General features: G+C 44.1%; 3 protein-coding genes across 3 annotated transcripts in view; 2 read left to right on the top strand and 1 right to left on the bottom strand.

Annotated features, from left to right (window-relative positions):
* T265_09015 (hypothetical protein) overlaps window positions 1-5,264 on the top strand; it is a gene marked incomplete at both ends in the record, with an annotated part of 6,720 nt that extends 1,456 nt beyond the window's left edge. Inside the window, one exon of the mRNA XM_009174976.1 lies at window positions 5,028-5,264. Coding sequence (XP_009173240.1) covers window positions 5,028-5,264 — 237 coding nt within the window. The remainder of the gene's footprint in view (window positions 1-5,027) is intronic.
* The window catches only part of T265_09016 (hypothetical protein), a gene marked incomplete at both ends in the record, with an annotated part of 39,173 nt that extends 19,123 nt beyond the window's left edge, over window positions 1-20,050 (bottom strand). The window contains 7 exons of the mRNA XM_009174977.1: window positions 1,422-1,617; window positions 6,709-6,839; window positions 9,547-10,078; window positions 12,203-12,341; window positions 15,737-16,129; window positions 19,615-19,906; window positions 19,943-20,050. Of these exons, the coding sequence (XP_009173241.1) occupies window positions 1,422-1,617; window positions 6,709-6,839; window positions 9,547-10,078; window positions 12,203-12,341; window positions 15,737-16,129; window positions 19,615-19,906; window positions 19,943-20,050 (1,791 nt within the window). The remainder of the gene's footprint in view (window positions 1-1,421; window positions 1,618-6,708; window positions 6,840-9,546; window positions 10,079-12,202; window positions 12,342-15,736; window positions 16,130-19,614; window positions 19,907-19,942) is intronic.
* On the top strand, window positions 10,201-14,442 carry T265_14729 (hypothetical protein; the record flags this gene model as incomplete). Its single annotated transcript, XM_009174987.1, has 3 exons — window positions 10,201-10,275; window positions 11,830-11,922; window positions 14,200-14,442. Coding segments are annotated over 3 exons (411 nt in total), but the record flags the coding sequence as incomplete, so codon positions are not given.
* Window positions 20,051-21,219: the final 1,169 nt, after the last annotated feature.

Raw genomic sequence — 21,219 nt, 5'->3', positions numbered from 1 at the left:
TATGTGGTTCGTACAAAAGGCTGCAAAACGTTATGAATTTGACCTTGGAGCTGCGTAGAAAATCACACGGGGCTAGTGGAAAGGCTATGATGCTGCTGAGCTTCGTTGACCCCCATAATACTGAGCTATCGGAAGGTAGGCGGGCGCGTCATTCTATTCCGATAATCCAACACGATCCACTTAACCAGTAGTACACCAGTGACATTTTGCTATTGGGACTTAGCCATGTGGACAGAATGGAAGGCACCAAGACGCCGAGAGACGGGGGACGATTCGGTCTTGTCCATGAATACATCCTACTGTGATGAGGCTGTCCGGCCATGCTGGTGGGAACATACACCCCAACGTTCAAGTGGTTCAGGGAAAGAACAGTAAGGAACCAAACGACAGTGAGCATGTATACTACGACAAAGCTGAGAGTGAAATTCAACTGCCGTTTTCAGTAAGTGTGTAGTGGTGTGACAGTAAAAAAAAACAGGCACATAGCAATGACGTACATTGTCTAGTGTCAACCAAGATGACAAAAAATGCCAGTAATCCAGAATGCACACAACGATAACCCTAGTCGCTGACGATTTACGTGATGAGCCTTATCAAATACGTTTAATGTGGTCCTCCAATAGTGAAGTTCCTATCACTACCTGACCTACATGGATATGGATGGACTTACAGGAGGATATCAGATATTGATACAACCTCAAGCCAAACATACTTCTCACCGTAAACGAGTTAAGCTATGGAAACTCCGGCTTCGTTATGGCATTACAACGTACATGTCTACGCACATCTTCCAAGTGGACCGCAACCATAAGTAGACGACCCGAAATGCAGTTTATGGAAGGCCCCACTTTGCTGTTAAGGAAAAGGACACACGATTAGCCCTGAAGGTCCATGACCTACCAGTCTTCTGCTACAAATCCGCACACTGCCAGTACACGATTCAAGGTCTGCTGATGAAAAAAAAACGATGCCACGTACACGATTCAAGGTCTGCTGATGAAAAACGATGCCATAGATGTGAGAATTCCGTCCTACAATGCACCAACTAAAGTAGACATCCATCAACTGGTTTCTTCCAAAGTCTGCCATACTACACACGGCCAGTACACGATTCAAGGTCTGCTGATGAAAAAAAAACGATGCCACAGATGTGAGAATTCCGTCCTACAATGCACCAACTAAAGTAGACATCCATCAACTGGTTTCTTCCAAAGTCTGCCATATTACATGGCATAACATAGTAGCGTACGGTAAGCCCCCACACTGGAGGTGCTTGTATCTTCATCGCACAGTCAGAAAATCCAGATGGAAGCTAGCAACACGAACACCAATAATTCAGTTTGTCGCCACATCTCATGGTATCTCTAGCCAAACGAACGCGACGCCGAACCAAACATGTGAAACTGGAGAGCCAAACTTACATTCGATTTGAACCGCAAAGAGTTTCCAGTGAAGTATGAGCAGTTCAGATCAGATGAAGGAATTGCTTCCGGAAGGTGGAAACTGACCGAGGAAAGATCTGAGCCGTTGCCCTTTTCACCAAGATCTGAATCAAAGTCAGCGCAGGCAACATTCGGCCGAAGGAGAGATGATAATTCCTGTTCCAGTCGACTAACACTGTTTTATGGAAAATAAACGTGACATGGTTGTACTCCGAATGGAAGAAATCGATAACAGAGACATGCTTGATATATCACAAAGGAACCGATATAGGCCTATACCAGGCCAAACAACAGAAGGTCACTAACCTCAACCATCGCGGAGCCCCAACAACTAACCTTGTGTGGTCACTCCATCTGTTATGGAGACTGATCAACCGCCGTTTTAGATACCACCTTCATGATCATCGGAGTGCCGAAATAAGCCCTCTTTAGAAGCATCACCCACCATAGAGATAGTACAATTCAGAATCACTTGCCCCCGAGAAATGGCAAATTGAGTGAATCAGGGTACAAGTGGGAAAGACAAGTAGGGCAACTGGCATAGTGATCAAAAACTCCAGGAAGGTCCAGTTCATCATTGGATTTTTCCAATGGTGTTTGATAAATGGCAATGGAGTAAGGGTTAATAATTTAGATGTCAACATTTGAAAGGACAACTCGGTTCGTAATGACTTGATCGGAAAGTAGAAAACCAAAATGACCATTCCTAAAGAAACAATCCTGAGGTCCCTGTCTAGAGAGCCTACCCTCCTGAAAAGTAAGAGACAGTATAATAAGTGAGACCAAATGTTCTCCTTCCTGGGTGTAGTCCCCTGCCGGAGGGTTAGTGTAATCAACCGCCATTACAACCTAACACAGCACACGATGGACGCTGATCGATAGGATTTTTACGGTTACATTCCGTCCAATCAAATTGGGCGAACAAATGGAATCGCCATTTGGATCGACCGTTTCACTTGTGAATAACTGCTCGATCCAATTAACCGGCTAGGTGAAAAATCAGTCTGGGTAGCCCAGTGGTTAAAGTCGTGCACATCCGTTACGACGATCAGGTGTCGAATTCCTACATGGGCACCTTCAAATCGGCTACCGGTCCCCTGTCTTGAAATGCCGTATACAGTTCGTTCCACCAGTAAAGGTGTAAAAGATATATTGAGCTCTAGTGCCATTTGACATAAGAATCTCGGAAAGAAAAAGCTTCGGGCAGTCAATTTTACTTGAAATTCGAATGTAAAGGGCCTATCAAGATAATATAAACGGTGCTCGAAAGCTCAAAGGACAGGCTTTTGTCTGAGTCTGATCACAAGTCTGAGAAATTAAGTAGTAAACCTTGTGTTCAACAGCAAAACTCTAAGTAGTTCCATGGGACAACACTCGGAGGTAACCTCCAAAAATATGAAACCCATATAGGTTGCTACCTAAATACGTAGGACTGGCTCAACTGAATTAATTCGATACAAAGAATCCATGGAAAAGAGCAACTAGTCTGGTCAATCTCATAAGGCCCGACTGTCTCCGACACGGCTTGTGAGAACATTACTGTCAAACTACGTTGTGGATACAAATGAGGTAGGCTGAACACCAAATAACTTGCATTGCAAAATATACGCAATTATAGGAATTTAAGTGCTTTTGTTTTGGCGTGGGTCAAAAAGAATGCTTCGGATATCCAGATGGCATTGTTGTCGCAGAAATCAGCCATTGCATGTTAAATAAACGCACTGCTAAGAATTTAAGCCAAGGCTGGCACTTTTTTATTTACAGTTCGCGCAAGTTGGTTACAGGTCTGGAAAAGGGATTTAGGAAAAATTAAAAAAATTCAAAGGCTCCATCCACCAGATTCATGAGAAACGTGGTATCACGGCTGTAAGTCAGGAAGATGATTTCAACTCTGGTGACCTGGCTACATTGCGATTCGATTGCCAAAGGTGTTTTGTCTGTTTCTGAACCACTGGGTGCTCAAGGTTTTGTCGCACTACTATGGATGGGAGTGCGTTCCAGACTCATCATTTCGACGTTACCACAGCTAGGGTGACAGCGGAAATCAACTGTGGCCAGTCGAATAGCTTATGAGCTTGTGATGTGGCAGTTGCATTTCCCAATTGGTACGTGCGCATTTGACTGTTTCCCCATTCTACTAGCCTGTAGATCACTCGGTGCAATTCCTGTCACTCGATCGCTGCGCTGAGCCCACAAATCTTGGATCCTAAGGGATGAGCGACGATGCAAGCGAAAGGCAAAGCCAAACCGTACTACAGGTTCAGATAAACAGGAAATCGGTTCAGTACGCGTAACAGCGAAAGCTGTTTGGGATCGAAGACTGGAGATAGGTACTTCGGAACCTGAGCGACAGCAGCCAGAGAGTCCAGTACTGAAGGCATCGAAAGGTCTGATCGTGTTTGGCTGCCCTGTCACAACTTGTGACCAGAATATAGTATGCTAGCGTGCGTATCCGAAAAGAATCGTTTTAAAAAGTTTACATTGACCGGCTCTGCTATTCCGTCGTTGCACAAGATTTCACAATAACTGATTCTGCATTCCAACGCTCAGTGGCTTCTCATGTGATTCTCAAAGTCCACAGAGACAAAGTTTTTGGAAAGTCATATGGCTGAAACTCAAATTCCAAAAAAAGTAACCTTGGCGTTCTAGTGTTGAAGAAGAGGTGTGACTCTGGTTGAAACAGTTCAAGTTTCCGACCGTCTATAGGATGCAACTATGTTTCAACGAATCGCACCGCCCTGCTCTCACATTGGACAGTCTGTTTCAGCTTAATTTGTACACTGTCTATCTTTGGTTGGTCCGTAGAAAACTTCCCATGTTCGACGAAATACAGGACCGTTCTGACTTGTAAGTTAGCTGCGTTACATCCAGTAGTTTCATTGCTAACCAATAAACTGGAACATACATTCAGAGTAGACATTTGTTTTTTTGAAAAAACTTTAGTGCCTTGATCCGCTAGTCTCACAAACCATGCGCGCAGCTATGTCCTATAGAGACCAAATAAATCACGAATGGCTTCACCAAATAAATTAACGTAAAGTGTGACATGAACATGAAGCCAAAAGGATCAGTAAGGATCCCATTTATTTGTTCGAGCGCCTGACACCCTGGTTGGTCGACACTGCTCACATTAATCATACGAATGATGTCAATGGTTGGTCTGAACCAGCAAACTATTCGCTTGACTGCACCACCGGAGCTAACCGAACAGGGGCTGCAGAAGCAAATAACGAATAACCCAAAGTCAACACCCGCCAAAATCACGTGACTGGGGGATTCGCCTTCAATATGTCCATGAAAGGATGATCTATCGTCAGCCGAACATCTGCTAGTCGCAATCGGACCTCCCAGTAGCCTACTGATAATCGGAAGTACGATGCGTTTTCAACAACGTGGTTAATTCGTAACTGCTGAGAATGCGACTAGAGTTTCATAGGAATAAAATCGAACTATTGAAGGTAAGAAGCAACTGGGAAATTACTTTACATTATCACACAATGTGACCTCTAGGTTCATGCACGCAATCCGGTAAATCAAGTCAGTGTGTGGTTTGGACAAAATCTGACCAAATCTTTGAATTATCAGATATCCGGACGTGTGACAGGATACGACAAGCTTTCCAAAAGCCTACGTACACAAAGCGGTATCCGTCGGAGATGTCCACTCACTCCGCTCCTGTTCAACCTCGTGACCGATGAAATCATGAGACGAACGCTGGTAGGTCTCCTAGACCCCGGAGTTCAAATAACCTGTGACGAAAAGCTTGTCGATGTGCACTATGCAGACGCCTTCCTCCTCAGCTTCGAAGATGAGAAGGCGTAGGTGTTTTTGGATGGACTGACCGAAGTCATTCCGTCCATTGGTATGCACTTTGCACCCACAATGAGTAAGGTCGTGCTCCTGGACATGCAGTCACTGAAAACGCAACTTACAATCCAGGGAAAGGTGCCAGAAGTTGTGGAACGTTTTACGTACCTTGGAAGTTGTACTGATTCTGATTGTAGTGTGACAGATGAGGTCAATGCACAAATCTGCAAGGCTCAGGTCGCGTTTGCTAATTTGAGACACTTATGACATCAAATTGGTGCATCCCTGAATCTCAAGTGGCGTGTGTATCAAGCTACAGTGCGGCTGTTTTGTTGTGTGGCTGTGAGACTTAGCCTGTGCGAGCAGCGGACCTGAGACTTCTTCAGGTGTTCGACAATCGTTGTCTCAGAACCATAGATCTTGTGGGTTGGTGTCAGCGAATCCGTAACGAGGCAATTAGAAAGTGAGTTTTCGGTTGTGCAACGGGTACTTCCATTGAAGAATGTGTCCAGCACCAGAAGCTGCGTTGGTTGGGACATGTGTTACGTATGCCGAACCATCGTTTGCCGAAGAGAGTACTGTTTTCCATGCCCAATTCGGAGTGGCGTAAACAGAGAGATGGCCAACCCTTGACTTGGCAGAGGAGTATGAAGGAGATCACGAAACGATTGGGTGCTGTCGGTGCTACTCGCCTTCCAGGATGGGGACCGCGTGATCCTCACTGTGCCTGGTTGGAGACACTACAAGATATGGCTGCCAACCGATATCAGTGGCGTTCTTGTTGTCAGTTTCTATCCAGATTGCCTGAAGGTGTAGGTACTTCAGAGTGATTGTAGTAAGCTACCGCTAAGTTTCCCCATTCACCTTTATTTTCTTCTTCACAGTAAGGCTTCCGAATAAATCATGGTTGTATGACAGCGAAGCATCGTACGCTGTCACGCTGTCGATGATGATGATGATGTGATCTGGACTGGAATGTGGAAATAATGTACTACTTGGCTTTGCAGAGAACGTTCACCCTAAACAGATCCTCACCAAAAGCGAATCGTGCAAAACACTAGTCCTATCTTTCAACCCAATCCCTTCTAAAGAAATCAAAAAGATACTATTTGTAATATAAGGTATTTCAAACGCTGTCGTTTTTCGTAATCATTTCCTTTGCAACCGAACACTAAACGAGCCCAACTGAAATCACGATAATAGATGCAATGTTCAATTGTTGTTGGTTGTTGTTATACAGATTAAGTGAACAAGTTGGATTTTTGTGCTTCCCACAGGCCTCTGAAATGTTGAACACACGTGTACTCTAGGTACCCTGCTGTAGGGGTTAAAACGTTCTCAAAACTGACTGTATGCTGATAAAAACGATATAAAGTCCAATAATAAGTACGCGAAACTAGAAGATACCAACACTAACAACTGGGCGGAATGATTCTGTAGCAAAGTCATACTGACTCACACTGTACGCGCCGCCTCCAGCTGAAGACTAACTCGGGCTACCTGTTGCAAGTTCTGCGATGACAAACTGATATCATCGGTGTTCATGTCAGGCTGAGCGAAAGGCAATGGTTCAGCGGCGTGGGAAACATGCTGTAGGACAAAACAACAGAGAGTGAGGTGAGCGTGATGAGGTGCTTTAGATCACGATTGTTGACTAAACAATGAAATCAAGTGAGAAACCTAGGTTGAGTCATTACTATTTACTAATACTAAAGTATATAGAAACATATCATAAGAATAAAATGCGAGTGTGTATGGGCATGACTGCAAGTGTTTCGTACAATAAAAGACAGTAACGGGAGAAGAACATTGAGAAAGAAACGTCAGAGAGCTCATGCCCAGGTAGGTATAGCCTTTTACACATCGGGAGACTGTTCCGTGACTGAATGGTTACCTAAACGAACATATTGTCACCCAGCGTTGTCACTTCTAATGCTAACCTTCAGAAGCAACATAACACTTCTTCCTTCATCTTCCTTTTTAAAATGTAGGGAAGAAAACGGATTTAGAATTTGGCCAAAACCATATTTTCCTTATTGCTGCCAACAGCAAACTCAGGCTTAGCTCTCTTAAGTGTCCTTGCTTCATAGACATCCATGCACTACGTGATAACTGTCTTCAAAATTGAAGAACTTCCTGGTGTTTCTTCATTAAAGGACACGTAGATTAGCACATTATTATTGCCTTCTCAGCAATAATAAAAGACTTCTTGATCACGCATACTTATATTAAACGACAGAATCATATAAAGTGAATGTCGAGACACTATCGCATGAAAACCATTCCAAATTGATGGTGCGATGAAATAGGTCACTTTGGAAATTCATCCACAGGACCAATCACATTTCCACAATGATCATAGTAGATAACGTTTTTTTCACCCGATGGTCGTCGTCTCACGAAGCACCAGGAAAATTCTCTTAAAATAGTTGTACTACGTTCTATAATAGAACTAAGAGAGGAATTATCATACTAGAAGCGTTAGATGGGAGAATGAATGTTTTTCTTGTTTCTTTACTCTCCATCATCATCATTGATGTGTCTTGTCTCGAAGTCCCCATCAAGGGAGAGAGTAATGACCAGCGCAACTAAGTTTGCCGGTAACGGCCTCCATACTCTACTGCCAAGTCATTGCTCGAACTCCCCTGGCTGGCTCCTACCTTTCGCGTCGTTGTGCGAAACAGGCTGTTCGAGGAACTTGGTTGACTGCCATAAAGAGCACGTGGCCGAGCAAGCACAACTCATGGAGTGTGATCAGTTCATCTATCGTGGGCGAGTTATTACTTTCGAAAACCATCCCATGTACTCCATTATTGCTGATCCGGTGTTCCCACCGGCCTCTGGCAATGCTCCAAAGAAATCGATGGTTAAACAGTGAAATTCCTTTGGTGCCCATATGCTAGTATAGAGCACAACACAGCATTTTAAACATAACCTTTGACGGATTAGCTGATGTCACACGCACGCCACAGGTGATGCAGGTTCACAAAAGTTGTTCCGGCCTCCCAAACCTGGATGGAACCATCGGGACCGATGTTGTAGCCCAGGTGGAACAATTTGTTTACTACCTCAGTCAGCTCATCCACAAGCATGATGGTTAGGGTTCGAGGCCAGCAGTCTTCAATTTGAAGGTGTGAAGCGCATGCAAAACCGTGAGGCATAATTATTTAGATGAGTTTTAAATGTAATGTGGTAGATGTGAGTAGTTTCCAACAATAGGGCGAGTATTTATAGCATATTCATTCAAACCCTCCCATAAGCTATATAAACCACCTGGGCGCGTAGTCACTACAGCTGATATTCACATCCATATGAGTGCGAAGTCATATTTAGCAATTCACACTCTGTCTAGTACCGATTACTTATTTACCTACACGATCCTTCATCATGCACCCAACCAACACCTTTGTCCACAATTTCCGAACAAATATGTGCCTGAACACACGACAAATTCGGTACACACTTTGTGAGATCGATTACAGCCAAATTCAGTTTTAATTTTTCGGCAAAAAAACAAGGTGAGCTAGAAGAGCATAGGTCAAACGAAAACAGGTGAGTGTGGGCACTGTCGCAAATATACAGTAGTGATCTATTTGCTTGTTTCGCACAGGATCAGACGAAGAGGTGTTCCCATTGTCTGGGAAAAACTTTAGTTCAACCTACGGGCTCATTCGACGATCGTGAGGGATTCGAAAACAAAAGCTGAAAAAAGCCCATTGAATGGTTAACTGTTATAGGGATTACTCTTCGAGGCATGAGGTTACTCAGCGGAAATACGACCCGGGGAAGTGGACCTTTTAATCTCTTAAGGAACGGGCTGTTATCCATCATAGATGAAAAATGACTTGCAAGGCACCTTTGTCCACACCTGTTCGGGCGTGAATTTTTCAGGGAAAGTAAATGTAAACTGCTACTGAGGTTCAGAACACATCAACTGGCGTCCCGTAACCAAATGTACGGTTTGTTCATGGTAAATCAGACTTCGACTTACTTAAGTGATTCGCCTAGTAAAGCCTAGTAAAAAGTTGCCATTAGCAAGGTATGTGAGAGACTTCAACAGGAGGAACATAGTTCTACTCACTTTGGGCCAGTCCAAAGGTGAGAGTTCGGAAGCCTCATCAAAGGTAACCGAATCGGTCAACAGGAAGCTACACATCAAAAGAAGCCCCAATACTTGGGCAACCTGCTGTCACTTAAGCGGTGTATGCACGCGCAAATTTTAGAGATACAGTCGACAGGAAAACGCATGTGTTGGTGGAGGCAAAAATCGCAGGCAGGAATGTGGGAAATGACTTACGTGGTTTCCGTCACAAGCAGTGGTATGACTATCGCATTGACTAATTGTAGTACCATCACTTGGTGATCCGCCATTTTTTGTCAGTACGGGACCGCCATTCGAGTTTGGCATCATGCATTTGGTGTTAGAAGACTGGGGAGGGTAGTGATAGAACGGTTGGCTCCATCCAGTAATCAAATCGTAGACGAGGACGCAGCCCAAGGAGTGCGCAATCACAGAAACCATGCCGCCACGAGACTCAAATTCAGGGTTTCGCGAACAAAACAAAGTGTACATGCGATTGAGTTCAGCCAGAAGACTTGAACTAATCTCAGCGCGGTAAAGTGGGCTGGTGTAGTACATGATGTCCATAGCAGAGCTGTTCAAGATGGTCCGAAGACCACGAACATGAACTGGGGTTATAGATTCCACTGTGTCTCCATCCAGTTGCAGAGACGAACGCCACTCGATCGGCAGAAACTCTACACGCTGATTGGTGTATTCCGGTTGGGTGAAGTATTTTGACTGCAATCTAGCGCAGTTTTCACGTAATCTAGTAAAGAAGTATAGATTTCAATCCACCAGTGAAAATCAGAACGAAAGAATTAATGTGATCACTATTTACCTAAATGCTATGATAAACGGAGCATATTATATTTATTGAAAGACGCACATATGCCACCTACTCGCTGGTTTGTACAAGAGGTTGGGTTAAATGACCCAATGAGATTTGAAGTGACTTTCGGCCCCGTATGTTGCTTAGCCGCTTCCCAAAAGACGTGCCTTGACCTTGTAAAGCCAGTTAATGCGTGCTTTTAATCTACTTCCCTTAGAGTATATCAAAGGGAGTCCATTACGTGATACATTCAGTAGTTCTAAATCACGTTACGGTAAGCGTGCATTCTGTCCTCATAATCGTCAGCTGGACATCGGAAGTTGGATAGATGGGTCGTTAGGTTAGGTTTAATGCTAAGAAGCCAATATGTGACTACTACCCGATGCCGACTTCATTTTTTGTAATAGTACCATCACTTTCGACTGCGAAGACCTGATAGGATAAGACATAGTGTTCCCTGCTCGGACAAGGCTTTTTCACTTCTTCCTTATCCCGCCAAGGTTACTATTATTAAACTATTGAGCTAAGTACCAAAACTATCTGAAAGATATCACAAAATTTCAGCAATTTTGGTTGTTTTGACTCTTCAACATTTATAACATTTTTTTCAGAATGGCCGCAGCTAGCTGATCAGTTTCACCAACCTTAGTGAAATATGGTCCTGCAATCGCAAAACTGTCCTGGTGTTCAAAAGGATGTTGGCTGAATTTTCGAAGATAATACTCCATTACGATCTACTGGGGATCTCATCATCATCGAAGACAACTACATCAGTGTTGGCACCGATGCTTCACTGCCACTACTCTGGGGATCTGCTAGCATCATAATTTGGAAAATTAGGAACTCATTAGCCGAATGAGCCTACATTTACCATCAGCCACATACGCATACACAGTAAAGTAAGGTCACTCAACCTCGAGGTGATGATGCCTTTTTCTAGATAACAGGAGTTTCATGGATAGGGGCCCACCGTATTATCCCTCTACTGACATCTTTATCCACAAAATGATCAGCACAGTACAAAAATAGTGGATAAGTTGAACTCCATCTTGGGTTTTGAGACGAAAACGCGATAACAGTCTCTTTGATGGAGGATTTACATTTACATTTACTCGTGCGAGCACGCCTAGTGCAGCTTATCTGAACGAGGTACTTGAACATTCCAATGAAATTCTTAAGTGAATCAACCGTGGATCCATGAATACTCGGGCAGTTTCAGGTTCCATATAGAGAAGAACGTTGTTCACGCTCATGACAGCTGGATGTCCAAGGGATACCATATCTATCTTATGTACGCGCTGAGGGAGGACGAAGCAGAGAGATATGAAATTAATAAATTTCCACAGCCATGCTCTCTTTCCGGTGCATCAGAATCTAAATTAAACAGGAATTTCACTGAATGATGAAGTACAAGGTTGATGGATTTGTCGGAAGCTGCGTAAACTTCTTCCTGAGATTTGAAATGGAGAAAAACCCGGGATGGCCAGAGTCAAAACCCCGGAGAGGGTTGAGGCGTGGGTTCTGTTGGAATAAAAACCCGTAAAAACCTGACGCAAAATGCACGCGGGGTGTCCACTTTTTGGAAAGCGCTCCAACGGGAGGCTTGCTCCACTAAGTGTGTTCAAGCGCTGGTAGCAACATTTATCCGTCAGTGGTGCAAGGCGTACTGCTGGTACAAGTTATCGCAGGTCTTAAAGAACTACCATTCGTGCCACGCTGTACACAACCAGGAGCGAGATGGCTCGGTGGTTAGAGCGAATTTACTGACCGGAGGGTCATTGGTTTGAACCCGGCCTTTGCATCCCGAATTCCCCTATCTAGGCTTGAGCACCTCATGCTTCCTTCGGGTAGAATGGCAAAGAGGCACCGAAAGAGTGTTACCGCTAGATGGCTTATTTTCATTTCATTTTTTGCATACAAACAGCGCCAAGAAAATAGTTGGAAATAAAGGGAGGTTGTTCGACCTAGCATTTGGGTGCATACATCCAACGAACTCAAGCGCAACGGCCTGCATGCGAATCGATGTGAAGTTAGTGTGACACTGTTTTTTTCTGGACTTACTCGTTACAACACTTGTGAATGTTGTTCGCACCCATTTTCTGCCCGATTCCATGTATAACAAAGCACAAGTGGGTCACATCTGGTGGTTTGTCGTCAGCACACGCCACCTGGTTATAGCCGCGATACAGACGCGTTCCTACTGTAAAGGGTAAAGAGAGAAGGTTGAACAAGGTTAGGAACGCAGCAAAGCGAGTATCAGTGTTCAGCTCAAATATGAGTAAAAAGTGCTTGTAGTGAAACTTGTTTTTAGTGGAAATTTCAAACTAGGCAGTAGCATGAAGAAGGAAGGCATCCATCCACCAAAACACTAGAAAATAGCTACCCAATTCCATCGTTCGGGAATATGAATCGTCCAGTAATCAGGGATGAAACAATTTGCGTCTACAGAGTAACACCCTGAGGAGAACCAGAACTGACCATGACACGAATGGTTGATAGTCTGACCGGTGGTCTTGACCTCTTTTCACCTACAGGAAAAGGCTAAATAAACCGTCTCCGACCATTCAAACCAAGTCACTTTGGCGAATGAGAATGTTTATGACTGGATGTAGTTCATTAAGCGTTTTCAGAAACCTTATGAGTAGTGCATTACGAATACACATTACGAATATACATTAAGCGTTCTATTTGTGAAAAGCTATTAAGGCGATCTAAGTGATATCTACTCTCCACTGAGCGGTTCGTCTTTCGCCAAAAAGCTTAGGTTCTGTCTTATTGGTGTGGAACGAGTCGATTGAGGTGGCGAAAAGTTGTAAACTGCTGTCCAGTGTGGTGCAAAACAGAGGGCATATTGTGAAACCATATGGTAAAAACTTTTGTGCCCCCAGAAAAAATTGTTCAGTTAAAAAAATGCGTCTCCTCAGAGTTAGAAGACACTGATAAACGGTGACCTGCTCCATGACTACGCTGACACCGGATTCCGTCGTTGGTCCCGTTTGTTCGTCAAGTTCATTCATAAGCTTCTCATGGCCTGGAGGAAAATCTTTTATAAGCGTAATAAAATCTATTTCCGTTTTTGGACAGTTACGCAACAATTCAAAGTTTGAAACAACTTCGGTGGTTCTGAAAGAGGAGGCGTTTAAAGTCGCACTGGGTTTATACTCTGAAAGGACTCAGTTGAAACCAAAACTCTCGCTGACCCCTCGAAAAGAAAAATGTCTCTCGAAAGTAACCTAACAAATGGTCAGATGTGACCGTTCGAGACTAGCATTTTCTCAGCTGTCCAAATGTCCAAGCGAAACGCTCACCTTTTTGCATGCCAAGTTTTTGTCGAATATATAAAGTGGTTGAGTCCTGATAAAGATAGACTTCTTCAGAACTGTGGAAATCCACATGGCAGTCGGGAAATCGAACGGTATGAAGAGCTATATTTCAAAATGGAAAGAAATAAAAAAAATAATAATCAACCTGGTAATTGATACTAACAGACGCAGGCAACCATAACTTTGCCAACAGCGGAACAGCACATGGATTCATTGAAATAACAGCATTTTGATATCCGTACTACTGCTGAGGCACACGCTTGAGGTTCACGTCAAGATATGCGTTCCATCAGGATGCTGTAGTGAGCGGAAGGGACAAGATAATATGGAAAATCTCTGTACTAGGCAGTTAAAAGGATATATATCCAAGGTATTTCCTAAAGTCATTGTCAACCATAAATAAGCAACTTACAGGCTGGGTCAGCTGTCGGAGTTCACTGCGTCTACTGCACTCAACCAAGGGTATGCAGTTCAACTGCCGTAACTGAATCTCAAAACAGGCGCCATACATCTCCCAGTAGGTCCTTTGTACCTGTTTGTGTTGTGCTACAGCATCGGTCATCGATACTGGTGTGTCTATCCATGAAGGTAATCATACTCCACCTGTTCGGGCAATACGATTATTCGGACAATACACTTGACATACTTAGGGCATCATCGCACGGCTCGGTTAAACCGCCGCATTATCCACCAAAAATGCACATGGACTGTTAATCGTCCATGTGCACATGAAAGTGGGTTGTGGCCTTGTCATGCCAGATAGGGGCGAGATGGCCCAAGTGGTTAGAGCGCGAGTTTACTGACCGGAAGGTCCGTGGTTCGAAACCGACCTCCGCCTCTCGACTTCCCGGTCTAGGCTTGGGCAGCATGGCAGTATCCCAGCCCTCGTGCTTCATTCGGGTGGCGTGGCAGTTAGACACCGTAAGGGTGCTACAGCTGAACCTTCTTCTTCCCGTCAAACAGCTTGAGTACAGCAAAGTATGTTTCGATCGATTGTTTTGGTTACATGATTTCAGTTTACGTCATCTTTGAGGTCAGATGATAGCCAACCACTTAACAGATTCAGTGAAAAGCAAAATTCATTCATTTGCGTTTCAGAGTATTAGAACGATATGCACTGACCCCTGGATATGAACCCGGATACCAAGATATCCTAACTGGGCTGTTCTGGTGAACCACGTCGATGCAGCTGGAATGCTTGAATCAAATACCTGTGATCCTGTCTTTTAAGCGTCCTACACCGCTAGATCGTCTTTCAGATGGCTGTCAGACTCGCTATACAGGAATGATATATAGCTGGTGCACTGGATCCTCACACGTTCATTTTAAAAGCAGTTTAAACATTTGTATGCAGGTCGGAGTGATGTCGTTCTACGCTTGATAATGCAAGTAACTGTGCCCACTTTCAAACCGTATCTAGCTTAGGTAGCGCTGAATGAAAAAGCATTGTTAATGGGCGGGACGGGAAGGTGCAGAGCGCAGGGCGTAAAGGGAAGAAACACGAATTGCACAAGTTGCAAGGCGCTACAGGCTCCCAAAAGGCCCGTGGTGTAGTAGTAAACGACTGAGCGTGCGTTCAAACACCGTAAGGACTTGCGTCTCACATGCATGTGAATTCCGATGGTGCATTTTTTGACGGCTTAAGACATCAACAACGACTTCTCTGTTTCGTTTGTTTCTCAGCCCCATCAGATATTAGCATTTCAAACAACAGTAGCTCGAGTCAATCTGTGCAATCATTGCAGTTTGCGTACAATAGGTTCTGGCTTCCTGGGGGGGAGTGCGACAAGCAAGCTAAAGTGATTTTGGCAACCACAGAAGACTAGCTGCAAAGTGTCTTAGGTACATGACTGAAGTTTGCCCACCGGTATACAATTCCCTATGAGGAAGGGCATTGAAAGGAGATGAACAATGTTGTTCGGTTGTTAACTGGGCTTAGCAGACCGTTCACCTGAGCAGGGTATCGAAATTATGCCACAGTCGCCTGTGAATGGCGACTATACAGGTTAAACAAAACGTGTCATTATGCACTCAAGGCAAACCACCCACTGGCGAGGATAGCAAAACTAAGTCGAGAGATCTGCTGGGGTTGAATTAGCCTCAAGAATATTTTAAAGACAGTTTCCTGTCGCCCGGGCCGAAACATTCACATTGGTAGCACATTATCATCGATACATTGAAAAATCAAACGTTTAGAAAATAACGTTAATTGACAGGAAAAATATCTGGATTGGTCGAATGATCTCGACAGTAGTGATGAACAGGAACTTACGTAGTTTCCGTTTAGATTCCGCCGAGGTGGAAGGGGCCACTAAGTCGGTGATTGGTGAGCTGACTGGTGAGCTTGGTCGACTTTCACCACCAATGCTGATACTCTCTGTACCGACAGCGAATTGGCTAAAAACCGTCGGGGCGCTGGCTACCGTATGCAACATCACAAATCCTGTGGTTTGATTCGGTTGGACTTCACCTTCAGCTCTTGCCTGTTCGGACATGGACTCGATGGGATCGACCGAGTTCTTGGCTGATTTGCATTTTAAGAAGCAATTAGAGTACTCGGATTCCAATTGTTCAACCAACATTTCGTCGTCCAAGGGATCAAAGACACCAGCGCCGGAATCACGAAACCATACCCCTCTGAGGACACGCATGGAAGGTCTGCCGTCTAGAAGCGAAAAAACACGACAAAATGAATGAGAATGGCCGGTGGAGTAGATAATGAAACTAAACGCGATCGATCACGGCAACGTAAGCACCAGACATCTGACTTAGACCGAGCGAACTTAAAAGTTGAAAAAGTAAAACTGAATGGACTGACAGAAAAGCAACTGATGGAAGGGCTTGGGAGTAAACAAAAACTAGAAGCGATAAAACTCAATCTGAATAAGCTACAGACACACTGGAATACAATCACGCAAAAAACGTGAATCACAAGCAACAAAGGTACTTAGTTGTTCAATCCTTTCAGATCGCACCTGCCGTGCAAACCGAATCAGGCGTAACCCATGAAGTGTGCCGAGCTTATCTAAGGACAGAGTGACGTTTTCTGAAAACCGTCTGACATACCCCAGTATTGAGGATTTGATGTATCCTCCAGACCCGCATAATGCTTCCAAAGCACTTATGGTCAAACGCATTGTTAGAGGATTTTTCGCCCGCAGCGGTTGTATCTCTGGCCCACAAAACAGGCCAGATCGGATTGCGACAGTGTACACTCCAACCTTGGCATCTAAACGTCAGCGCCATAAATGTCAGAGGCTGGCAAACTATGCCACGGCCTTTCAGATCCGGTAAGTGATTTCACCCTTCACCAGTCCGCCGTAACTTATGCGGCTGACCAGAAAACCAACCTATTAACCGAATCCATCGGTTCACCTGCAACCGGTAGGTTTGGGTTTGATCTCTTTCCAGGTATGAAGTTAATGTCGAACCAGACAGCAGAGTTGTTTAGGATATTTGTAATTTTCAAGGGCCTAATTCAATACTCACAGCGTACTGACTGTCTACGAGCAAACACCCCAGAAGTATTTGCATCCCGATCGAAGTTAGAGACTGATGAAGACTAAAGCGATACATCAACTGCGAAGCTGAAGTAGAGCGAGAGAGGGCATCCGTGTCTGACACCCTAGATGCCCAGATTCAGGAGTTCATCGCAGACACCGATGAATACACGGGGGAGGCGTATACAGGCTTTATAAGAGTTTCAAAAGGGAATTTCCTTCGCCGCTAGGCACTGTCATGGTTTTGGCAACCATGAAGTGAAAAACAGATGTTAGGCCACAGAAACTGGCCATTGTTAGCAGCGGAAGGAGTGAGGTGGTTCTTGCACTTGTCGCAAAATGAGCGATGCGAATCCAGCTTAATCCTTCTGACCATCTTGGCCGTAAATCAACTTGTGCATAATAACACCAGAGAAGGCCTTGGAAGCTATGACCGCTATACTGATGTCCCAGTGGTTTTCTCACGGTGCGCTTGCGCTCTCTTTGAATTTAAGGAGCATCATTGAGGTGTCCCATTCCTTCGGTATTCTGTCTTCATCTCAGATACATCGGAGTAAAATTTTCAGGTTGGTCATAAGGAATTCACCGCATTTTCTAAGAGACGTAGGATGGAAATCGCCTGCGGTTGCGCTGAGGTGATGAAATTTCACGTTGACGAGTGGGTGGGACTGATGTTGATCTTCCGTTCGGGTTTGCATGCTCCTTCGGAGGCTAGGTTGATGGAGGTCAGCTCAACTGCCGTTGAACAAGTTCGATCTGTTCGGCGTCTTTGCAAACGAACTGAGGTCACTCTCCCTGGACCAGTTGACTAGGTTACTTGGAACAGGGTAGGACGGTTTCCTGCTTTAAAAAACAGCTCCATTTTCGGGAACTTCGCCGCCCACCGGCGTTCTCTCAATTTTTGAGCTATTTTTTATAGCGAAGAAGTTTAGATGAAGAGCGACGGTTAGGTGATTGACATCCAGATAAATCAGAAGGACTTGGGTGATGGACTTGTGGGAACGGGTTGGTGATTGAGGGTCTGTAAGGGCGAATGATACTTCCCAGTTGCTAGGCCAAAGAAGGCCAAACCATAAGCCATTGAAACAATATGGTGATCCGCAGTGGAGTGAGAAGGTGAAGGGTTTTATTCGGAGATACATTCTGTAACTTCTGAGACACAAGAACGACAACCGTTGGACGTTTTGAGGGGAGCGTTGTTCGGTAGCCTGTCTTAAAGTAAAGAAATGGTCAGTGGATTCTAGATTATGGAAGAAGCTCAGCTTGGTTCTAACGAATCTGTCTTTCCCACTAGTCGATCAACTTGCTGGAGATGATGCATTGCAAAGTACATTTCAACACATTTGCCGAAATTATTCGTGTACAGGTTGTATGGGGTCGGCAGCCCATCCATAAAGAGTCAAACCCAGATCATCATCGAGGCTCTTATATACTCGTCAGTGTGGCTGTTTGAAATAAATCAGCGATGGCTTGGAAAAAGTGCACTCTTATTACGAAGCACGGAGACTCTGAATCTAACTATGTAGTTCTTGGGAGCAACTTTCTCATTCTACTGCACAATCAGTTGCCCAGATTCCTGATTTCATGAGAACTGATAAAGGTATACTAGTGGTGAAGAATCAATCGTTGTCGGAACACAATAAATAATGATTCGAAACTGATGGAAGCAAAGAAAGTATGCCCGGGGAAAAAACAAAGAAGGCTATTCTTCAAGTAATCAGTTTGGAAGCATGTACACAATAGCGTTATTGTGTAGAATGTTGGAACATTCCCGGCCATTTCTGTTTCTTAAAGGCGTGCAAGAGCTTTGGTACTCGATCCACAATGTGGCATTCTCATTTCAGAATCTCCAAAAACTGTACTTATGTTGCTTTTAGTGCTAAAACCGTCTTTGAAAATTCATAAAAAAGCATCTGTGAAAATGGATGAAGTTAGCACGTGCGCTTACAGCCGCCATTCTTTTGACATCCCTAATTCTATGGGTAGTAACGGTGTCCCATCGAGCAATTTATGCTGGAAAGCTGAGAAGTCATCATCACCAAATCGTGAAGCATTTGCTGCGTGATGGTGGTGCTACATTCTAACTCTTTGAAAGGTTGCCATTGGCAACAGAATGACGCAGTGTTCAATCAATAGGAGGAAAATCGAGCATTCAAATGGCTCCACAGATTTTTGAGATGCGCTGTGCTGATTACTAGCAAGAATGGGACAATCGTTCAATGTTTTCCGGCTTCCTCATACGAATTGGCACATTGGAGGATGAACAACTAGTATTCTGCTTAAGCAGAAAAATCAGCGGGTTGTAATAAGCCTGAAATTGTAACAACTTGTGAAACACAAAGCTTAGTTTGACCTGGGTTACTTGTATCATTAGGTGAACTTAACATCACTCGGCCATAAATTGCAGATGGCCATTAACCTCAAAAAGTCTTGTCAACCAAGGGTTAACAGGACAGGACATGCATATATAAGATGAATATAGAAGACCTATTAAGGGATAGAACACAAGCGAAAGAGATCAGATATTATACATCAAGACCGAAGTTTCCGGTTGAACGATTTTCACCCTTCAAGCGGAGTACCAATGAACAATACCATGCAGTGAAGGCCAATAACCTATGGAAATCTGCTACCACTGAAAGTAACTTACTTGCCCAATAAACAGGATTGCAAATCCGAGTTGTCACATCTACATCATAGAGACCGCCTATCACCGAAACATTTGGAGACGGAGTTATGACAGCACTTCGAGCTTTTTTGGTCGGGGTGGTATCAGATAGTAGATTAGGATAGTGTTTTGTATTAGGCAAGGCTGACTCATCCACGACACCGTACTGTTGTTCGACACACTGAGCCCTGAACGCCGCTTCCAAGTTTAAAGAGTCGTAACCGTTGAATGGGGTCCATCGCTTATCTGAAGCGTCCTTGTAAAACCAACGAACCTGAAGTGGCAGCGATTACGTTAATTTAGCACCTACATCAGGTTCCCGAATATAGTAGGTGACCCTCTCAACATATTCCGAAATTTCAATCAGTTTTGTTGAAATATTTTGACGTTTAATGTTAACTGCATTCGTCTCTACCATAAAATCAACAGAGAACTGGAGCTAACAATCAGGAATGTGACAGTTTAATGTTGCAGAAGGCGGCTCCAAGAGCAATCTGAAAATGAAAAAAAATACGATATATAAAATATATGTTTTTGGGTGACAGACCAAATACGCACATAATGGGACAACGTTGGCTGTACACCGGTTAGTTTGGTGATCTTACTATGCTTAACATTTGATGAAGCTCGAAATGGTTATACACAAGCAACGGGCGTTTACGTACTAGTGTCATTAACAAAGAAACTGAGGATCATCCCAAATTATTTTGGAAAGTAACATTGCGCACAAGAACCACCGCATCATAAGGTGTCTAACATATCATACCGGCTCTTCACCACAAACATGAAATGACATTCCACCGAGAAGCATTTGAAGTTTGATATAAACAAATACCTCAGTCCGACAGAGCACGGTAGGCCTTAGAAGTGCGCAAGGTATGTCAAGCCATTGCATCTAAGGGCTGTAATTAACCGCTCGAACGATCTAACGGTTTAGCGAGTCACTGCGTAGCGGCCGACTAAGATCAACGTGGCAGTCAGCAGTTTCGCGTTGTGTTTGAATCTTGATGTCCATTCAAACTTGGTGCCATTCATAAGTATTGCACTTCAAGGCAAAATCATGCTTGTCTCTCCAAAGTTCATTGGTTGTGATCGACTATTCTGGTATCAAACCCAGAGACAGTAGAAATGCCACCGTCCGTGAGTTCCAGGTACCCACCACTGAGCATCAATTTTGACGTTTCCTTGGCCTTGTGAGCCATTACCATCGGTTCATACGCCATTGAGACATCATTCGGAACCAAAGAACACTAAAGCACGTTTGGTCACCTACTCTTTACCACATACTTGTCCGTCCGGTATTTCTAACGCGCTTCTGAGGACAGGCTATTCAGGATATTCATCTGACGGATTGATTGCCTACAGTGTTTAAGGGTTGGTTTTGATCGAAGTATTGCCCTAAACTGAACGTAACTTTGCACCCGAGTGCTCATTTTACCCACATGGACAGCGACTTTTTTGGTTCCCCTTGCATGAGTTGTGGCCTTATCATTCTGTATAGCCTTTTTAACTACTGGAATTACGCACTCGAGAACTCAGATGCTTAAAAGAGGGGTGCTTGGGGTACTGGAGCTAAGCTCGAAAGCG

The sequence above is a fragment of the Opisthorchis viverrini genome (assembly GCF_000715545.1).
Source record: "Opisthorchis viverrini unplaced genomic scaffold opera_v5_249, whole genome shotgun sequence".
NCBI lineage: Eukaryota > Metazoa > Platyhelminthes > Trematoda > Opisthorchiida > Opisthorchiidae > Opisthorchis > Opisthorchis viverrini.
Note: the sequence above shows the minus strand (reverse complement) of the source record. Positions and strands in the feature narration are given on the sequence as shown.